This window comes from Haliotis cracherodii, unplaced genomic scaffold (assembly GCF_022045235.1).
Source record: "Haliotis cracherodii isolate W230 unplaced genomic scaffold, xgHalCrac1.p SCAF_18, whole genome shotgun sequence".
Classification (NCBI taxonomy): domain Eukaryota; kingdom Metazoa; phylum Mollusca; class Gastropoda; order Lepetellida; family Haliotidae; genus Haliotis; species Haliotis cracherodii.
Window position 1 is genome coordinate 13,754,318 of NW_027266273.1, and position 22,105 is coordinate 13,776,422.

A 22,105-nucleotide genomic window follows, 5' to 3' on the forward strand; every position below is an offset into this window, starting at 1 on the left:
AACTAGACGGAGGCTATTTGAACATGTCTGATAATTTTCAAAGGAATATTTCCAGTTTGTAAAGACACTTTTCCTACTCCGTCCTTCCTATAGATTGTTTTCAGGACTTGTCACCGTTTACAGAATGACATGACTGGTTTTGTGCACTCGATGGTTACGTAGTGTGACAAAAACACATTTTGTATAAATTTATTCTACATATGTCAAAAAGATTTCTTTTGTTAGCTTGTGTAAAGGAGTGCTGATGCATATCGAGATGTTTCGGCGAACCTCATTGGTGGAGTAACAGGTATGTATACGTACGTAACCTTATCCGATAACAGTTTCAATATATCTCTGAAACAGGCTGCATCTACCTTGTTTACGAAGTTTACCAGCTTGAAGACCTGTTTGGCAGAACTTGGTAAGTCGACATATAAAATCACCATGTATATATATTTACACTTTACGTATCGCATTTTGACTCGATATTTATGTTTTGTTTATTTGTTCATTTGTTGTGTATTGCCTCACTCAGACCTCGTCGTGTAAATAATCGTGACCGGATAAGACAATCCAATGATCGATATTGTGAGCAATAATTTATACCGTTTGTGTATGAGGACACATTCACGTTACCGAGCCTGACTATCGATCAATGAAGACACCTCTTACGTCCAGGATAATTTGCTTCCTGGGTACGAGTACAGTGAAACCTTGCTATCTGAAACTCCATTAATCATATACCGCTTAAGAGTGAGTGAGTGAGTGAGTTTGGTTTTATGCCGCTTTTAGCAATATTCCAGCAATATCACGGCGGGGGACACCAGAAATGGGCTTCACACATTGTAACCATGTCGGGAATCGAACACTGGTCTTTGGCGTGACTAGCGAACGCTTTAACCACTAGTCAGTGAGTGAGTTTATGCTTTACGTAAGATCGGCAATATTTCAGCCATATCGCTTTAACCCTTAGGCTACCCGACCGCCCCTATACCGCTTAAGAAGAAACAAGATACTAGTATATAAAGGCGACCAAAAATCGATTATACAATTCCGACTTTATCATGAGCGTGTGGTTATGAACCTCTCACAAATAGTGATGATATCTTGTGCTGAAAGGTGAATGCATCCTGCCCCACCGGTGGCACCCTGGTAAAGGCAAATCAGGTGGTCATCTGAAAAGACACGGGAACACATTGAACTTGTCGAAAAAGGGTATTGCTTCGGACATCCATGTTGTCATTGATGCGTCATATTTGGAAATGTCCTCCACATGTCTTTCATAAAATGTTTTGAAAGATTTACTGAGGCCTTGAATGTTGTAACCTGGATCAAACCACTTTTGTTGACGTTTCCTATAACGCTCGTTGAAATCATCGAAGGAGTATGCTCGATTGTACCGCAAAATGTGTAAAATGTAGACGCCAAAGGCTGGGGCTGCTGGAATATTGCTTGACATAAAACACAGATGCAAAAGAAAGACTTTTTTTAGTATACACCCATGTTTGATGGTGCCTGAAATGAAGAAAGAATGGTTTATCATACCAGTATCACAGTTGTGTTCGGGACCTTTAGTTTTCAGTGTTTTCAGCCAAACAACGTTTTGATAACATTTATAAATGTTTGGTCAAATCCAGTGTTTAAGTGTTTAATTTCTTTTGTCCGGTAGTGTAGTTACTGTACAATGTCAGGGTAATACAAATTGTAAGAAATCGGAAAGATAATGGGTGGGGTGTCAGTATGCCAGACAGCTAGAGATATGCTGATGTCCAAAAGTGTGATTTCGCATATGTGGAACCTGCACGTTAGACAGGAGACGTGACGACGAGGTATGGTCGGTCCCAAAACAACGACTTCATCCATGTACTGTTAGGTAACGTGACCAATATGGTGGTACATGTAGGTCAGTAACAGTCAAGGATGGGATGACGCACGATTGCAGAACGGACCTTTCACCATCCCAGTGCTCGGATAGAAGTTTGTACCACCATGATGCGTACCGATGTTGTCCTGTCAGGTTGAAGTTTCAGATTTGCACACCCCCGTCACCCTTTTGTGCACCTTTGCGTAATGGAGACAGTGCATACAGTAAATTACCGTAACTGACGAAACATATGACAGAACAGTTCAGGTATAATAAAAACAACATAATACTGTCGTCTTAACACATGGATTTACAGAAAAACAGCGTCACATTTCCGATAACTGTTTAAAGTATAACCAGACGTCAATAATATTTAGAACGACGAAACGGGGGAAATCGCCGATGACCTTGCAATATTTTCAGGTGAGTCCAAATTCACACTGGGCTTTCTGGATAGGCGTGGACGGATGCGTCTTGACGAACGTCAGCGTAAGGCAAGGTGATAGATATTCAGGATAGGGTGTGTAAGGACATAAGACGGGATCACTATGACTGTCAGAACGCCAATGCATATTGTCCATACATACAGCAGCAATACATCATGAAACGTACCTCCATAGAGCACGTCTGGGACATGATCGGGAGCCAGTCGCTGCAAGCGCAGTGGACAAGACTCTCTCAAATTGTAATTAGGAGATTGGTTTTGACCATGTCACACCGTATGGTTGATCATTCGTTCATTGTTTGACGACACACCACATTCGTCTTTTGGTTCTTTGCACCCTCACAATACATCGCCAACAAGACACAGGGCGGAATAGGTCTTCAGCAACCCTTGCTTGCCATAAAAGGCGATTATGCTTGTCTGGAGAGGCAGCTAACGAGATTGGTTGGTCAGGCTCGCAGACTTGGTTGATGCATGTCATCGTATCCCAATTGCGTGGATGTCAATCACTGGATTGTCTGATCCAGACTGGATTATTTCCAGACAGCCGTCATATAGCTGGACTCTTGCTGAGTGCGGCATTAAACAACAAACAAACAAACGAACATCGCCAACATGTCTTTGAACATACACTTGAAAAGGTTTAAATTGGATCAATAATAAAAAAAACTTCCTTCAATATGATATCTTATTCACGTCCCTTCATCATTACAGGTCTATTTTGTACTACCCAATTAAGGTGTATGCAAAACAATAAGCCTGACCACATACTCACAGTTTGTGGATGACAGGAGTTTTTCTGTCTTGGATTAGAATACCAATGTCAAACAACCGTGGCAATTGAACGTACTGTAGAGGATGATGTATTTTTTGATGTATTCATTATTTTTCAGATATCAGGTAAATGATTTTTCTTGTTTTGTCAGACACGCCTGGGGAAATGTGCTTAAACACCATCTACAGCATTGGCTGTCTGCTGCTGTTATACATGTGTTCTGGGCAATCAGGTGAGGCTTAGGTCATCACTCGGTCTATTTACCTGATACAGGTGCAATGTTAGTTCCATATTGTTAGAAGTGAATAGGTGTTTACGCCGCCTTTAGTAATATTCACGGCGGGGACACGAGATATGGATTTCATATTGGTTATACCCACGTGTATAATATAACCAGAACCGTAAACATCAGGCAAACCCACCTCCCGATATTGATAGTACAATGCATATTTCACGGGAGAATCGACTTTTGATGAATACCATGATCTGGATTTGGTGAGGTGTCTACATCAATTCTAGAAGAAATAACACTCACTTTGGTGTCAGTTGTATGGGATTATGCAAGTTTATTATGAATCTTTTTGGTGAAATGTCAGCACAAAAGAAGTATTATTCTACGGCAATCGTGTTCAAAGCCAAAACCAAAAGGTTACTTTATGGAGTATCAGGGAATACCAGTGAGAAACCTACTTTGTACTGCTTCAATTTGGGGTGCTACTGGAATCTGTTGATACCATTGTGCAATCACTCACTTACTTACATGCATCTCGGAGCATCGTAATATAGTCGTGTGTTTGTATGATTGTTTGTGATATTCCAGCTATTTCAGGACGGTTTGTTTGTTTGTTTAGTTGTTTATTGTTTAACGCCGCACTCGGCAATATTCCGGCTATATGACAACGGCCTGTAAATAATAGAGTCTAGACCAGACAATCCAGTGATTGGCAGTATGAGCATCTATATCAACCAAGTCAGCCTGAGCACCCGATCCCGTCAGTCGCCTCTTACGACAAGCCTACTCGCCTTTCAGGGAAACCATGGGTTGCTGAAGACCTATTCTACCCCAGGTCTTCACGGGTCATATAGCAACGGTATGTAATTATACATGCATCAACCTAGTCAGCGGGCCTGACCACTCGATCCCGTTGGATGGAGTTGCTGATAACCAATGCTAACCCTGATCTTCACAGGGAATATAGTCTTGTGAATGAATGAGATGCTCTTCACATAAATACACCAACATCTAAGCGAAGAACACCAGAAATAGGCTTCACACCCATGGAACTTTTTACGACTAGGCTACCTCTCCACCTCTTGGTATCATATCTAGGACATACATTAATTATTGAGACAGTGCGGGGGTTGGTATTTCAGTTAATGTCCAACTCGGTCATAAAGTGTTTGCTGTGTTCCGCAGAGTGTGACCTCAATCTAAAAGTTTATTGTAACATGAAATACGTTATATAATTCAATGACAATTTACGTTTGTGAAATTTCAGATGCACCGTTTTCTTTTTCAACTGACCCTTCCAACAATGGTTGTTTTGAAATACCTGAGGCGAATGAGTTTCAGTTCAATTTACTTAAGGATTTAAGAGACACCCAGTTTGGACCCACCTTTAGAATTGATCCACACGAATATGACACTGCAACGTTCGAGGTGGATTATAATCTCCAATCTGGACAAGTCGGAACTTTCACAGTCTCTCCAAGCTTTACAATGCATGTATCAATTACATCTGACGGGGTATGTTTAAACTAAATTCTTGATACGTAAATATAATTTCCATACTTATATATTGATATGTAAATAGCTATGTTTGTACAATCGTTTGTTGCAATCGACTAAAAATATGCGATGTACCAAATTTAATTAACACCCATCCACTCTATGTGAGGCTCTACTCACTAAAACATTGCACAAGAAGCGATATGACAGCACAGTGGTAACAGGAAATTATACAACAAGCAGAAACTACAGCATAAACCATGTTGATGAAACAATGGGTAAACTCATTGTGGTGTTCCACTAATTGTTGCAATGTGGGCATGTAGAAGTTTGCGAAGATAACCCTGTTTAAAGATGTTGAGTTCTTTAACTGTAATATAATGTATGGTTATGATACAGCCTTGTTTGGTCCTAAACCACAGCTTCCACTTGAAATTATTTACCATTGAACGAAATTCAACAAGGATTCCTTCATTCATTCGACTTAAGTAACGCTCTGTGATAACAGTGTAACGGAGATTCAACATTTTGACGTTACTGACACCTACACATAGCCTAATTTACTGGTTTGTTTTGTTACAGACCCCAGAGCCAGAGGAGAGATTCGCATTAAGATTTACAGCGGCTGACTACTCGCCATTAGTGGTAGCATTTTGCATCCCTAGTCAACTTGGTAATCTCAGATTACTGTTCATGTACAATTCTTGTTAGGCTCAGTTTTTCTGGTTATAGCTGGTAACAAATAGTTGTTGCCAGTGATACTTAGTTGTAGCTCGTTTAGTTATAATTGGTACCAATTAAATATAGCTAATTGTCGCAGGAAAAACAAAGTTCCGTTATTGGCCTTTACGCATTTCGCTACTTCCGCTATGAAAGCGAGGCTTGGAGTGCATAAAGTGAAAGCTGGAAAGCATGTGGCTCCCACGGCGATGTCAACAAGGCACGCAAGCGGGTCAAAGTGTTACAATTTGGCACTCCCGATAGTATCACGTCAACATTTATTGTAAGTATTCCACAGCTCACCTCCTTATCATGGACAAAATATTCTCCTTTCTGAAATAATGTAGCAAGTGAGTCCTTGGCAACTCTCATTGCAGTATAGTACATGTAGGTTAACACCGAGAAGCTGTGAGTTTGAATAACTCTGCGAGTTGTATTTGAAGTCAACTGGGTATTTGTCAAGTAGAAAATATTGACCTTTGACCACATCTTGATCGATATCAGAAATGAACTAAATTGATATGTTGGTTTTATTTATGTTTGTGTAACCTGTTGGGAATATTTAGTCACAAACAAATAAGAATGTGCATGAGATTTTTTCGATGTAAATTGCAATGCACTCGCATACCGTCCATTCAAAGATTAAACCTATACTATTGCTGCTGCGAAGGTGAACAGTTCTTTTAATTATGAAAATAAATTATGAGCAAGTCCTATGACCCTTTGCTAAAAGTCGTAGAAGTAGTATGCTCGATTGTGCCTTAAATGGGGACACCAAAGGTTGGATCCTGACCTGTTGGAATCGCAGCTTGACATAAAGGGAAATTTAAATATTGGAAAGCAGAAGTCACCCCTCTTGTCAGACAGTATTGTGGAGATGTTTTTGTTACTCTGAATCTTTATGCATAGATCTAAATATGAAACAAATGAGCTGGTTTCACTATCAAAACACAATGATGTTTGTAATATTGTTGGAATCGTACAATGGATTGTGCTGCCTTTGTCGCTTTAATTTTCAACACATTAAACGCTATTCTACAATGCCTCCAGAACCGCCTACCACGACGACCACGACTACCACGACAACCACGCAGCCTCCATTGGTGTTCAGCGCGAATGCGAAAACATGTGTCACCGAGAGCTTGGGGCAACTGGTCATCCGAATCAGGAGACCATCATCGGATAGGTCAACAATGACTGCAGCAGTGACCTACACCAACGGCGATGCAGATTCGACCACTGACTACTCCAACAATGTCACAACGGTCGCCTTTCAAAACGGAAAGAGAAATGCTTATCTGGAAGTGCCTATAATCGACGATCTGGTAAGAGTGGTAGTATTGATCTGGTTTCAATTTTGATAGATAAACGATCATAAATCACGCCCTAACAAAGATTGCGGGAATGATTTGGACAGTTCATGCACAGAATTCGTTCAGATATTTGTTCACTTGTTTGATTGTTACACAGTATCTTGAATATACCTGATCCCAATTGTCGTGTTGCAAAACGAATATATTTCTTAAACGTATTTTCTTTACTTAAAAGTAGCAGAATCTCTGCACTTGTAAACAGCAGGCATAATTCAAAATTCAACATCGTTTTTATTAGTTTCAACAAATCAGTAAATGGACAATCCTTTCACTGGGTTTTGTGGTTCATCGATCACTTGATTGTCTGAATTGTTTTCTTGCCGCCGTTGCACGGCAGGAGTACTGCAAATTATGTGTATGATGGGTGATGCCGGCAGGGCCTATGGCAGGTCATGCCTAGCCTTTCGCTAACATCTGGTGTCAGCACTGATTTACAGTTGTCCATTCATTGAATTTTAACAGCTATTTTTCCCTTTACGCTATATAGAATCTGTTGCGGTGGATAATCTAGACTATTTCCCCTTGCATTGACAATTTAGGTTTAACCCAGAGGTTGTGTGCGACCATATTAGAATGGAAAGTATTTGTATCCATGTTTCAAGGCAACGTCTTTCGACTTCACCCATATTGTTTTTATACTTTTATGTTCTTCCAATGTCTAGATGCTAATCAAAAAGTAAATTATAAGCACTGATAAAGCCATATGAAGATGGACGTTATGTTAGAGATACCGCAATTTTGGATGTAACATTAACTACATTTTTATCATAGGCACTGCAATGTTGCAGTTAACTTAGGTGACTAGGTTACACAATGTTTGAGACAGTGTGCATGGAAGGTATCAATAGACTACAGACGCCGTAATGTTCCACTTAAGCAACAGGCACTGAATAGTTAGAGTTAAAGCAGGAATCGCGGCAATGGTCCAGTTATCGAATAGGCACTGCAGAGTAACAGTTAAAGCAGGACGTACTGCAATGTTCCTCTTAAGAAAGAGGCACTGCAGAGTAACAGTTAAAGCAGGAAGTACTGCAATGTTCCTGTTAAGAAAGAGGAAATGCAGAGTAACAGTTAAAGCAGGAAGTACTGCAATGATCCTGTTAAGAAAGAGGCGCTGTAGAGTAACAGTTAAAGTAGAAAGTACTGCAATGTTCCTGTTAAGACAGAGATGCTGTAGAGTAACAGTTAAAACAGCCAGTACTGCAATGTTCCTTAAATATGGAGGCCCTGCAGAGTAACAGTTACAGCAGGAAGTACTGCAATGTTCCCGTTAAGAAAGAGGCACCGCAGAGTACCGGTTAAAGCAGACAGTACTGCAATGTTCCTGTTAAGAAAGAGTAAATGCTGAATAACATTTAAAGCAGGAATTACTGCAATGTTTCTGTTTAGAAAGAGGCGCTGTAGAGTAACAGTGAAAGTAGCCAGTACTGCAATGTTCCTGTTAAGATAGAGACACTGCAGAGTAACAGTTAAAGCAGGAAGTACTGCAATGTTTCTGTTTAGAAAGAGGCGCTGTAGAGTAACAGTGAAAGGAGCCAGTACTGCAATGTTCCTGTTAAGATAGAGACACTGCAGAGTAACAGTTAAAGCAGGAAGTACTGCAATGTTCCTCTTAAGAAAGAGTCACTGCAGAGTAACAGTTAAAGCAGGAAGTACTGAAATGTTTCTCTTAAGAAAGAGGCACTGCAAAGTAACAGTTAAAGCAGGAAGTACTGCAATGGCCCTGTTAGGAAAGAGGCGCTGTAGAGTAACAGTTAAAGCAACCAGTACTGCCATGTTCCTGTTAAGACAGAGATGCTGTAGAGTAACAGCTAAAGCAGGAAGTACTGCAATGTTTCTTTAAGATAGAGGCACTGCAGAGTAACAGTTAAAGCAGGAAGTACTGCAATGTTCCTGTTAAGAAAGAGGCACTGCAGAGTACCAGTTAAAGCAGGAAGTACTGTCAATGTTCCTGTTAAGAAAGAGGCACTGTAGAGTAACAGTTAAAGCAACCAGTACTGCCATGTTCCTGTTAAGACAGAGATGCTGTAGAGTAACAGCTAAAGCAGGAAGTACTGCAATGTTTCTTTAAGATAGAGGCACTGCAGAGTAACAGTTAAAGCAGGAAGTACTGCAATGTTCCTGTTAAGAAAGAGGCACTGCAGAGTACCAGTTAAAGCAGGAAGTACTGTCAATGTTCCTGTTAAGAAAGAGGCACTGTAGAGTAACATTTAAAGCAGGAAGTACTGCATTGTTTCAGGTAAGTATAAGGACGGCAACAGTTATGTAAGAGACACTGTAAGGTATAAATGTGGTTCTGCAAGTGTCCTTTTAAGTAAAAGATACTGTAACAATCAAGTTATGTTAAAAACATTGCAAGGTAACATTTATATAAGAGGTAACGCAATGTTCCTGCTCACTGAGAGGCACTGCAACAATCTTAGAAACGTATTGTTATCATAGGGGCAAGGTAAACAGTTATGTGGGTTTAAATTCAATTATTGGCATAGCACAGTTCCAGTTTATGTACAGACACCGCGATCTTACAGTTATGATGGAGGGTACAAAGTTCGAATAATATTATCTGCAGCAAAATGTACATCTCAATTTCATATGACACCTAGTGATGGACAGTCAGGTGTTCATGTATGGTTTATATTTATTTGCACGAGATACAGTCGGGTGTTCGTGTAGTGTTTATATCTCTGAATGAGAGAGGGGCAGATATCCCTGTGGGGTTTATATGACCCTGGAAGTGAGACCATCATGTGTTCATGTATGGTTTATATTTCTCTGCATGAGATACAGTCCGGTGTTTATGTAGGGTTTTCATCTCTGAACGAGAGAGGGGGCGATATTCATGTACGGTTTATATTACCCTGGACGTGAGACCGCCAGGTGTTCATGTAGGTTTTATATTATCCTGGATGAGAGAAGTGCATATGGACATGTAGGGTTTATATTACCCCCTGTTTGTATATTGATGTATATCATGCCATTTTCCAGGAGCAGTACATGTGTTGTGTTTTAGGTTGTCGAATCACAGGAAGTGTTCTCAATTACAATCAGTGCTTCGGGCTACGATGACATCACCATCAAGGGATGCATAAACGACGATGACGGTAAGTTCAATATTGTGTAATTTATCACCATTGTATGAAACAGACAAGAAGTAAAGTATATTTCGTTCTTAAATTTGTATTTTCAAAACATTTATAATCAACCACATTACTTAAGAAAACACACAACTTTGTGGAAAAAACGTCTAGTTTATTGCATTAGCTAATTAGCAAACAGTTATCACATTCCATTTTTTAACGTTTATAGCTAAAGCATCTTTATGATTGATTAGATCTAAATATTAAGACATCATTACAGTCAGTGAACAATCATAATACGAAATCGTTTTTGTGAGGCACCGACCGTACACTACTCTACATCGGGGTGGTTGGTGGGGATTGTGAGGTTGGTTGTTTGTAGGGCTGTGTTTCATTTTGGTTCCAAGAGAATACATGTAGTTTTACGGTAACGGTTCCAAGACATATAGTTTCTTCTCTCTTAAAGGGTTTTTTCGGAAAGCATTTTTCACACCAAGCAGTAAATCCAGCAACATGTTTCTTGTGGATGTAAAAAAAATAGGCCAAATTATGTTTTAACCCCCTCCCTGAAATACCGAATGAGTCTTTGGACATGTGTAGGAATGATTGATTGTCTACCATTGTTCCAGCTGCGGTTTTATTCGACTGTAACCGGTATGGTGTTACCTGCAAAGCCGGCGACTGTCCACCCAGCAGTTCGACTTGTGACTGTTCCTCCGCTACTGGTAGAACAGGGGATGACTGTGGTATTATTCAATGTAAGTTATAGCATTAGATGTGCTTGGTGTTCAGTACAAGATGAACGATTATTTTCGAGATTCCATGCGGACATGTTATGTTTTACAATTCTGGGATGACACATAGTGTTGTGGGAATGTGTAATGCATGACGAATCCACACTTTCCGGACAATTCTGCAAGATTGTTGTTTTACGATAGCCTTCCAGCAAAATCGCCTCATCCAATCTGCATTTATAAACTTAGGTACAAGTTAACTTGCGATCTTGATTTGCTAATTTAATTTAACTTCAACATGGTCATGTAGAGGATTGACTGATTAAGTATATTTTTTCGGCTGGAGACACGAAAAATGGGCTTCACACATCGTGCCAATGTGGGGAATCGAACCCGGGCCTTCAGTGTGACAAGCGAACGCTGTAACCACTTAGCCACCCTATCGCCTCTCGTGTAGAGAGTGAGTGAGTGATTTGGGTTTAACGCCGCTTTTTACAATATTCCAGTTATATCACGGCGTGTAAGCTTAATGTGGGAGGAAAGCCCGAAGTCATGCAGGTCTCAGACGGTTACCACTTTGGTGAAACCCACGAGCACGGGTATGGTGCTGACAAACCTAGAAACATAATTAGGGCGAACCGGGATCCGACCCACAAATCAAAGGTTTCTGGCGTGCCCAAGGGACGCAACTCTGCACAGCGAATCGCGGCGCCTAAGCGGACTGGGCCACCCGTGCCCCCTCTTGTAGAGAAGGTTGTGATAATGATATCATTGTTTGGTCATTGCAGCTGACATAAATGGCCCAGGTTGTTCTGGCATGGACTGTGGAAGTAACGGACAGTGCGTCTCAAACGGATCAACAGGTGCATGTGTATGTGACTCTGGTTATTACAATGGCAAAGCTGAGAAGTGCGAACGCAAGAGAAGTACGTTCATATTTTACTCAAGATAGTTACATAGTAAATTCTCTATTATATTCTCATAATCGTCTCAAATTATCTAAAATATCATATGTTGTGTCCGCAGATCATAAAACAGAAAGGTATCATTACGGAGAAAGAGATCTGATTATTAAGAGATTACTGAAGTTGTATAAGTGATCATAATAGTTTGTTCGACACGGTGACCTTTGTCATCATCATACATGTATGTACATATTTAATTTACCTCAGTTTTTATTGTTTCTTGACGATCTTTTTCAGTATATTGTTTCTAGTTATTATAATATGTATCCCATTTAGATGTTCATATCACTCAATGGAAATAATAGTCCAAACATGTACCTGGAATAAATTTTGGAAATATATTAATTAAAAGGATCAATTTGCAGCACATCAGGCCTTTTTCATCTTGATAACCATTGAGACTTTCAGAATCACATATGGTTATAATGCACTTGATATTATCTGGGTACCTTTGCAAACGTAAACACTTGTTCATAGACTGTTGCTAAATGTCTGTGACTGCTCATGTTGACTATATCGCCTATCAATAACTAGCAACCATCACATCCTGTGATAACAACAAGATGACAATCTGCATGAACCCCATCAACCTGTATCAGCCCCTCATCACGGTCTCTGGCTACACCTCCACTGAATGCACAGCCAATCCAGTTGGGGGTATCACTGACACTAAAGACAGGATCCCCTCAGACATACAAGGCCAGTGTATCACTGTCGGCTTCAGTGGCCGCTGTGGAACGTACACCACTACGACACAGGTAAGAGGAGAGCTGAAAGTCGCTGTGGACCTCAGTGCTAAGAAGTTTTCATAAAGCCTGCAACAGCAGCAGCAGAAGCAAGGCAGCAACTTCAAATATTGTTGAAAAATGTCCTAATCCTTGCAATGATAAGCCGTTTACAAATCTTGGTGGACACGTAGTGCTGAGATTCTGCGGGTAGATCATATTTCATCTATGTGAAATGTTTGGATGGTGGGTTCATAATCATCTGTTAAGATTGATATCAATTTACCTATATGTATATGAGGAGAAGCTAGATGCCAGGTTATTGTTTACTTGTTCATTAGCGAGTTTGCTAAAGAGTTGTATCAAAACAACACACACACTCACTATATATGTGTGTGTTGTTTTGTTAAGTTAAGTTAAACTTAATTACCCAGCTTCTAGCTTCTCCCCGATGAGCCTCTCATCTCAGCACAACGTATCCACCGAAAGTATATATGTATTCGGTAATATTTTGCGACAAAGCAATGTGTCATCATTATGTTCTGCAGGGAGGGAACGTGTGTTATACAATACCATACCGCATCCAGTACAACCCTAACATGCTGGTGGCCTCTGATGAAGTTGTTTTTGGCAATTGTTGTGTCAACGAATCCGGGCAAACCATATCCACAGATGCCATCCTAGCAGATACTGCAACGTGAGTAATATACCACGAATGACTGTTTTACGTCAAGATGAGGGTGAGATTATGCAATGCCATTTGTATTATTCAAAATTGCAATACGTCATAATTTGTAGGAGAAGTAGCAGTAGTCGTTCTAGATGTAGCTGTTGTAAAATGTTTATGTATGTGGCCCACGCACATTCACACAATAACAATAAATGATAAAACATGTCTGTAGTTTGCCTGTGGATTGTATTTTAATATATACTTAATAAGTGGGACAATTGCTCTGTTATTACAGAAAGTTTCTCAACAAACAGCAAGAGACTGCTCACTTTTTGGGAGTAAAACTCTCCGCCACGCTGAGTAATGGTCGCACCATATTCAACCCTGTTCCACTTAACCAAATCTACAAGCTGTGTTTAAACATCGTGGATGATGGTAAGTATTACATGGATTATGATGTTCAATCAAGATTGATCTCTAATAAAAGCAAACGGTAATTAATGAATATTAAAATGTATTAGAATTCACTGGAGACGTAATGATTATTCTATGATGTAATAGTAATTAAAAAGTCAGCAATAGATTGCATTATATCATATTCTGCCGGCCAGACCGGCACCGCATTTAGGTCACATATTTGGATAATATGTTTGTAAATGTCACTTCTTTTAACGCCTGGCACATGGTAAATTGCGTTGTTAAACCATGCGGTGCTTGGACATCACGGAGATATCGTGTTTATCTCCTCTCCTGCCCTGGGAAGTCTTTTTACACATGTATCAGTGATGTCAAAGGTCAAAGTCATCATCAGGCTTATTGCCCAATATACTCGAGAAAGATTTGTTGTTAGTCAATGCAACTTGGTAATTGTCATCTTTAGGACAGAACCGAGATCGGAAAGGTCAAGCTCACAACAGAGGTCATTCTTAAAATATGCATGCAACGTTTTGTTAAACTATTTGCTTATAGTGGTTGTGTAATTTGAATCAAACGTGATGGCAATCTTATGATTTCAATAACAGGTCACGATAACCTACTTTCAATGAGAAGCATATGCTATATTTATGTTTGTGACATTGATTACCACCTTGGGACAACACATTTGTTTATATGCTAGATAGTCCTCGGGAATGTTCACATTCACTATCAAGGTCATACACTCAAATCGTCTAAAGTTTATGACTAGAATATTGAAGTGGTAAGATATTGAGCGACTTTTAATATATTTCAAGGTCACTATAACTAGAATGGTCATTCATTTAGTAATTCTTTGTCTTTATATACCGAAATAACATAAATATGGAGTCATTAAGCAGAAGCATATTGTGAGTACAAAAGACTTTCTTTATAAGATAGTTGGAAGCATGTGGCTTTCACACTGCATGCGACATGTATCTCGCTTTGGTCACGTGTTTCCCTAACCAGACACGATGTCAGTAGACTTGGTATGATGTCATTATTGAGGAACTGGTGTAAATTTAGGTTGCTTTGTATGTAAGATGGAGAAAAGTTATGTTAATGTGTTTTGAGTATTGTTTTTTGTTGTTAACGCCGCATGCAGCAATATTCCAGCTATATGACGACGGTCTGGAAACAATCGAGTCTGGACCAGACAATCCAGTGATTGACTTCATGAGCATCGATCCACGCAACTGGGATACGATCACAGGCATCAACCAAATCAGCGAGCCTGACCACCCCATCCCGTTAGTCGACTCTTACGACAAACATACAATGTAGTCGCCTTTCACGGCAAGCATGGGTTGCTGAAGACCTATTTTAACTCGGGTATTCACGGGTCGGTAAGAGGATTGAGTATGCAAATATTTGCCTCTTCTTCAATTATCAATAATTGCAGGCTTTTCGTACCTTGGCTTGATCCGCATAATCGTCCATAATGGTCAGACGGATTCCTCGCGGAAAGAGGCAATAGTGTTTGGAAACGATGGGTAAGAGCATTTTAATCAATTCACACACAAAAAACATGTCCATGACCAAAGGAAATCTCCGCAAAAAGCACAGACCATTGTACGATACTGACTATATTATGAGCATGTGTCAATGAATCACCATCAAATTGTAATGATACCGGATAGTTGTGAAAAGGTGGGCGAATCTTGCCACACCGGTGACACCCATCATAAACACATGCAAAGGCAAGAAAAAATTCGCCTGAAACTGCATGGGACCACATGAAGCAAGTGAAAGATGAAATTGCATCAGAGAAATTTTTTGTCACCGATACATCAAATTCAAGCACGTCTTCCACATGCCATGCCACAATATTGAGGCTACGGGTGTTATAACACTGATCAAACTTTTTCGGCAAGACCCATTTGACGCTCTCTAAAATGTCCGCGAAAAAAGGCATGCCCGATTATTCCCAGAAAGTTGTGAAATGTAGGCGGGAGGTTCTTAAATATTGCTCGAATTTGACAATTGGAAAGTTGAAGTTATTCCTGCTGGTATAAGTCTTATGGGTGTTTTTGTCACTCTGAAACTATTTACATAGATCTAGACATTATATTTTGAGTTCAGATGGCTAAATCTGTGGAATGTAATTGGCTATGTTACTATTATTGCGCGATATCAGAACATAGATATACCTGAAGCTTGATTTAAACTTCATGTTCAAACTCCCTCTTTTGATTTCCGAGCCAATCCGAGCAGAGAATGCATATTTGTGGCCTTCAAAGGCGGGTTTTTATTTCAAGCTCATGTGCCAAAATCGTTCTGTGAATACTGTTTATGTCAAGCAAATGTTCAGAAATTGAACAGATTTAATCACAAATGTTCCCGAAAGCACGAAACGTTTGCACAACAACAGTTACAATTTATTCCAAAACATCACATCATGTTCACCAACACTTATATTTAATACAGTAAATATTACGAGTAAACCAATTTATGACATTCGATGAGGCTTGTAATGTGTGAACGAAGATCGTATATTGCATGCAACAATATGTGTGATTTGACAATCTTTGTTTTTCTGTAAATAATAAGATTTTTAGTTTAAATTATTATTATTACAAATATGTGTGCGTACGAATTAGATGGGCACTAAATTACACAGGATTTAGCAGGTGAGCTACAGTGTTTCATAAACGGAATGCATCAGTTTAAGAAGAGACAATTTGTTCATTTTCAAAATCAGTATCAAAGATAATCTTGTAATCTTTTCCACTGAAAATTGACAGTAATGAAACATTAAAATGGCGATTTGTTCTTATTCCAGATGCAGCGACGAGTCCGGTAAGGCAATCGTGCACTCCTATCCGAGCAGGGTGAGTGACACGAAGATTTGCATGCAGTACAGACCAGGTTACTTCCGACCAGGGCCTGCAGCCGTGGTGCACGATATTAAGTACAAACTGTGCCTCTCCGGGGATCAAGCTGGCTGTCAACTGGTGCGTGGAGTTCTCAAGCCTTTGTTTGTTTGTTTGTTGTTTAACGCCGCACTCAGCAATATTCCAGCTATATGACGGCGGCCTGGAAATAATCGCGTCTGGACCAGACAATCGCGTGATTGACATCATGAGTATCGATCCACGCAATTGTTTTCGCAGTTCTCAAGCAAATGTGGACTCAACAATTCAAAGACAAATGTCCTATATTACATGTAGCAATGATTAGATGGAATATATTTAATAGCTTCCTTGGAAAACATATGTTGATTACCTGCAACCCCACCTGCCGTTTGTCCCCTGTCGAACCAGTTGTCAGCTTCTACAATCTGTTGTTGATGAGACATGAACTGGATAACTGTGTAAATATTACCGGAGGTTAGTTTTAAATCACTTCACTCTTAAAGTGGACACATTTCTGTTAACAGTATGTATGTACTTCTTGCATGTATTTATTTCAAGACAACATGCGGAGTAACGGGAGACAGAAAGAAGCGTCAAACCAATGACGGCAGAGTTGAGTCAACAGCCAACACCACAGTGTACTTTGAGGATGACACCACGACAGCTTCGCAAACAAACGGTAGGTTCTCACCTATATGTATCCGCTTGAACTAGTCTTGAATTCTACTCGGCACTTCAATGTGGATAAAGCGTTTCTCTTTAAATTGTAGTAATTCATGTATCCCCTTAATACAAAGCGCCACGCAGGATACCAACAAGTACCATCTCCCAATGTGTTCTGGTATGACACGGCCATGGGATTACACCACATGCCCTCCGTTTTCCAGGCATATGCTCTATCCACTAGACCACGGAGATGGTTATTGAGGCGAGTTATAAACAACATTGTTCGATGTAAATGAAGTTCAAATAATCGAGCTGTCACTGCTTTGGTCATGCATAAGATGTTAGGAACGTCAGTTGGGTTTTGCACTGCTTTCAGTATTATTCTGGCCATATCACAGCGGGGATGCCTAGAATGGGCTTAACACATTTTACCCATTTGGGGATAGAACCTAACGTAACGATCCACTTACCTGCCCCATCAACAGAACCCGGGTTGATCTCTTTGATAGTCGAATTGTAGAAGTTCAACTAATGGATTAAAGACTATATTATTTTCTCCCAGGCGATACTAGTGTTTCTCCAACAGCAAAGAACTGCCTCCCTGAGATGTCTGTGATGTTCCCCGCCACCATCGTGGTCTGCATCGTCGCCCTGATACTCCTCCTGATCATTGTGTACATGTGTTTCCTGCTCATGAAGAAACGACGCAAACAAGAGGATGAAGACAATGAAGTGAAGTCTCAAAAGAGTCGCATGTCACACCGCTACTGATTCAGCTTAATCTGTTGTCATAATAAACTGGAAATAGATATCATTTAATCCCGCTGTCAAAATTAATTTCAATTCAACACACAAACAAAGCAAACTCTTGCCCACTTATATATGTTGCACTGGGACATAGGTCAGGTAGCACAGATCATAGACTTAGTTACAAGTTTCAATTTTCATAATGTTTACAAGACGCAGGTATCAATCAATGAAACAAATGCACAGGAGGTTTTTGTGAATATTGTGTAAAGCAAGCTACTCATTAGCGCAGCTACATCTTGATCGTGGCATTTGAGTCCGGAATCAAACTTGTGATTTCGACATTTGAGTCCAGACAAGACAAACAAGTCACTGCGTGGGGACTATGCAGACACGCTCGATGTCGAGGTACATTGCCACACAATTAGTGTTGACTCGGTCTGGTAATTTGCTCGAGCTACATCACGACAGCCTATTAATATTGATAAGATAAGATCTTATTTAAGCGTCATACATTGAACATAATTACATGTTCTCAATGTGCAACCACCCATGCCGTCGAAGTTATCTGCCCGGCAAGAAAAAGGATACACCCTTGCTTCAAGATTTCTAAACGAACAAGACACGGTTGTCGCTGGTGAATCATAGTTGTGATTTTATCTACGTTCACAGTGTTCGGTGACTTTTCATCGTATTAACATCTTGATAACGTCTGTAATTTTGGTGAAATCCAATTATTAAGTTTATGCTTTCTTTTGCCTGGCAGTTGACATAAGTGTTAGGTCGTTGTTTTATGCCACGGTCAAATTTTGAGGAATTAAAAGTATACATTTGAAATGGTCTTGTTTATATTATACCAGTATATACACTCTACATTACTGGGCCCCCAAAGCCAACAAATACTCGTCTGACCATATCGTTGATGGACTTTACACGACGGCACGTATGATAATTAAATTGTTTGATTGATATATCCTTTGTAAATAACTATCAATTATGTTTTCTAAGCGACTGTTTTTCTTGAAAATCAAATAAAATGTAATGAATTGAAAATGATTGATATTTGTGTTTTCAGTTTCCATATTGTTTGAATTATGAAAGGTTCGGGAGGACTCTAGCAATTATATTCAGAGAAAGACACAGTTTTAAGTCACAAAAGGCAATATAATGGGTCAAATAGGTGTCGATAAGTACAGGCCCTTCAATATGTGTTCCTGCACAGGCCTGTTTCTGTTTTTGAATAGTGTTGGAAGCTGGAAGGGATTCGTTGTTTTCCGAAAGGTATCACTTGACGCACTTGGCAAGATTTTGTTCTGTTTTGGTTGTTGTTTAACGCCACTCTCAGCAATATTCAAGATATATGATCCAGTGATTGACATCATGAGCATCGATCCACGCCATTGGGATACGATGACATGCATCAACCAAGTCAGCGACCCTGACCACCCCATGTCATAAGTCGCATCTTACGACAAGCATAGTTGCTTTTTACGGCAAGCATGGGTTGCTGAAGACCTATTCCAACCTGGAGTGCGTGAGTTAGCTTTTAACAGTATTCCAGCACGGATTGCCCAGTCGTCTAAGCCGCCGCGATTCGCTGTGCAGAGTTGCTTCCCATGGGCACGCCAGACACCCATGATTGTGGGTTCGAATCCCGGTTCGCCCCGATTATGTTTCTAGGTTTGTCAGCACCATACCCGTGCTCGTGGGTTTCACCGAAGTGGGAAACGTCTGAGACCTGCATCACATTCGGCTTTCCTCCAATATTAAGCGGACACGCTGTGATATAACTGGAATACTGTTAAAAGCGGCGTTAAACCCAACTCACACACTCGCGGGCACTTGGCAAGTAGATAGGAAACAATTCAGGTCGTAAGAGGCCGCTCTTATAAAGGTGCAACCAGCTTTCTAGAACCTCGACCATCCCGTAACCTTTCACAGGATCAATCTCACATTTTGTACTGAGGATACTTTCTGTGTCACCTCTATTGGGGTAGGGGTGGGAGGTGGGGCGGGGGTGGTGACATATGTGTGACTGTTGGTTCGTGAATAAGAACCGCTAAACATTTCTTGGGTGATGCAAGTCGTTTTACTGGCCGACAAAGAACAGAAAAATTTGCAAAGTTTGTAGTTTAGTCCTTATAATGTGTCGCTGAAGTAGAGATCAACGTTTACACGTCCTCAAATCATATGGTGCGGCTCCGAGTCCGTTGGCGTTTCGTGTTCACCGACAAAATATGAAATCATTTGAGTGTCATCACAATAGTCACATCCTTTGGTAAGTCACCTAGAATATAACCAATTAGGAACAAAATATTATTCTTACAGATCCATTTTTACAGACGGGCCCACGAATGGGGGAAATGTGCTACAATCATAGGATCCAAACTTCAAGAATCCCAGATAATAGTTCAATCGCAACTGCTGAGGCCAAACTATCTTGACAGCTTTGACCTATGTAAAACAACACCAAAAATGTACAACTTTCATCATATGTTCAGATTCCTTGTCTTGCCTTCAGGCCTTCTCATCGAAATATCCTATAATCCTTAGCATTTATACATATAATGATCTTTCTACTAGCCTATGTGACATCGTCTTTTGTTGGATACCATGTCATGTAATACAGATAACTCAAAAGTCGATGCTGCAGCTAAAGCAGATCTTAATAAACCGTTATCTCCATTCCTTTATCCGTACAGTAATTACAGTAATACTCGGGATCAAATGCAATAAAGGTGGGACACCCAGGTAGTTTAAACCAACAGTCGGTTATACCTACTTGGGTTGCCAGTCACGATATGATGAGGTCGATTTGTGACGATATCGTACTGGCCACAGTCGGTTTTCCCATGAATATCTGCTTAAAACAGATAAGGACGAACCTCCTAAGTGTATCACTTGTATTGAAAGTTTCACCGTCAAGCATATTTTGCTTGACTGTTTGGACTTTGCAATCGCAAGGGAGTCACATTATCAAACAGTAAATCTGAAAGATTTTTTTTCCCATATGAGGACATCTCATTCTAAACCACTTGAAAGAAATTAGTCGGTATCATACATTTTAAATAAGTATGTGGATAATTAATTGCTTGTTTCTAAACTTGGTGTGAAGCTTTTGTCGACAAAGGCTCTGCTCAGGAGGTTAAAGTATCGTAAAATGGCTGTCCCCCTGTGTTACATGTAATTCATAATCAATGTAACTTTTGTTATATGGCTCTATCTGTTTTATTGTTTGACAATGATTGTAACTGTGCTACATTGTTTTGGTTGAGATTCGGTAGAGTGATTAGTCGTCAGGAATGTAGTGCCATTTAATCTAAGCAGACGGCAGGAAGCCATTCATGACCAACTCGTGTTATTCCGGGACAACCCGAATAGCGACTCGTGCCCCTCTCGTGGGCATTTTTGCGACAGGGTTCTGTCTTAGCGCAAACGGGCCTACGTAAAACAATTGTCAACTCGTTGCGCAGTGGTTCAAATATAATTCCCCTTATATTATATATATATATTTCAGGGTAAGAAAACATCGGGATGTGCGAAATTATACAGTATGATTGAACACATTTAACTGTGCCTTGGGTATATTTTTAGATGCAAGACATACGTAAGATCAAAAATTATTTCTGAGGGATTCTTTGACGAAGAACTTGAAATCATACGCGCATTCAGATTGGTTTGTCGTATTTTCGCACATAACATTCATCGATAGGTGAGTCTTCTTGCAGGTTACGGAAAGGAGCGAGTGGTGACGAATGGGCAGGAAGCATTTAGATGCCATTGTGGTGTGTAAACTCCCGGTGACCGCGGACTGTGACAGAATGTTGTGGAATCATCTTTAATGTTCTCGTGCCGATGGACTGGTAAAGACACGGTTGAACCTTCCTTGATCTGGTTAGGCTGTATATATAGTGGTACAATAGCGTGTTTACATATCTCTCACACATTTCGTCTCTCACGCATTTTCATCACGTCAAGGCCAACTTTCATGTGAGGATCGTTCATCATCCCTGATTCCCTGCCTAGTCCATCTCGGAAGCTTGACCGCTGGCGGCGCTGAATGAGTATATATAGTTATCACTGACTTTTGCTATCACCACTGTATGTATGTATTTGATACTGGCCACTGCCATCATATTGTATATTGCCATTGGATATTGTATTACCACTCTATTGTTTACTGCCATTGTAATTGCCGTGTAGTAATTTGTATTGATTTGTAAACCTAGTTACATTTTGTTGATTGTATAGCTTTACATGTCGCCTTTACATGATATAAATGTAACTGAAATACTTTTCAAAGAGGCGTAAAATCCAAGTTT

General features: G+C 40.1%; 1 protein-coding gene across 1 annotated transcript; it reads left to right on the forward strand.

Annotated features, from left to right (window-relative positions):
* The first annotated feature begins 291 nt into the window (after positions 1-291).
* Positions 292-17,855, forward strand: LOC139465791 (EGF-like domain-containing protein 2). Its single transcript, XM_071247708.1, has 15 exons — positions 292-403; positions 3,218-3,298; positions 4,566-4,813; positions 5,378-5,468; positions 6,566-6,840; positions 9,899-9,989; positions 10,595-10,723; positions 11,488-11,625; positions 12,199-12,422; positions 12,938-13,086; positions 13,355-13,494; positions 14,918-15,008; positions 16,298-16,469; positions 16,929-17,049; positions 17,599-17,855. Exons 1-15 carry the CDS (start codon positions 292-294, stop codon positions 17,805-17,807), a joined length of 2,271 nt encoding a protein of 756 aa, XP_071103809.1. The 3' UTR covers positions 17,808-17,855.
* Positions 17,856-22,105: the final 4,250 nt, after the last annotated feature.

What these genes read in the sequence shown, in the direction of transcription:
- LOC139465791 (XM_071247708.1), top strand. Translation starts at nt 292, where the DNA reads ATGTATACGTACGTAACCTTATCCGATAACAGTTTCAATATATCTCTG. An exon ending in TTGCATCCCTAGTCAACTTG is followed by an intron (nt 5,469 to 6,565) that starts GTAATCTCAGAT and finishes CAATGCCTCCAG; the next exon opens with AACCGCCTACCACGACGACC. An exon ending in GAAGTGCGAACGCAAGAGAA is followed by an intron (nt 11,626 to 12,198) that starts GTACGTTCATAT and finishes ATCAATAACTAG; the next exon opens with CAACCATCACATCCTGTGAT.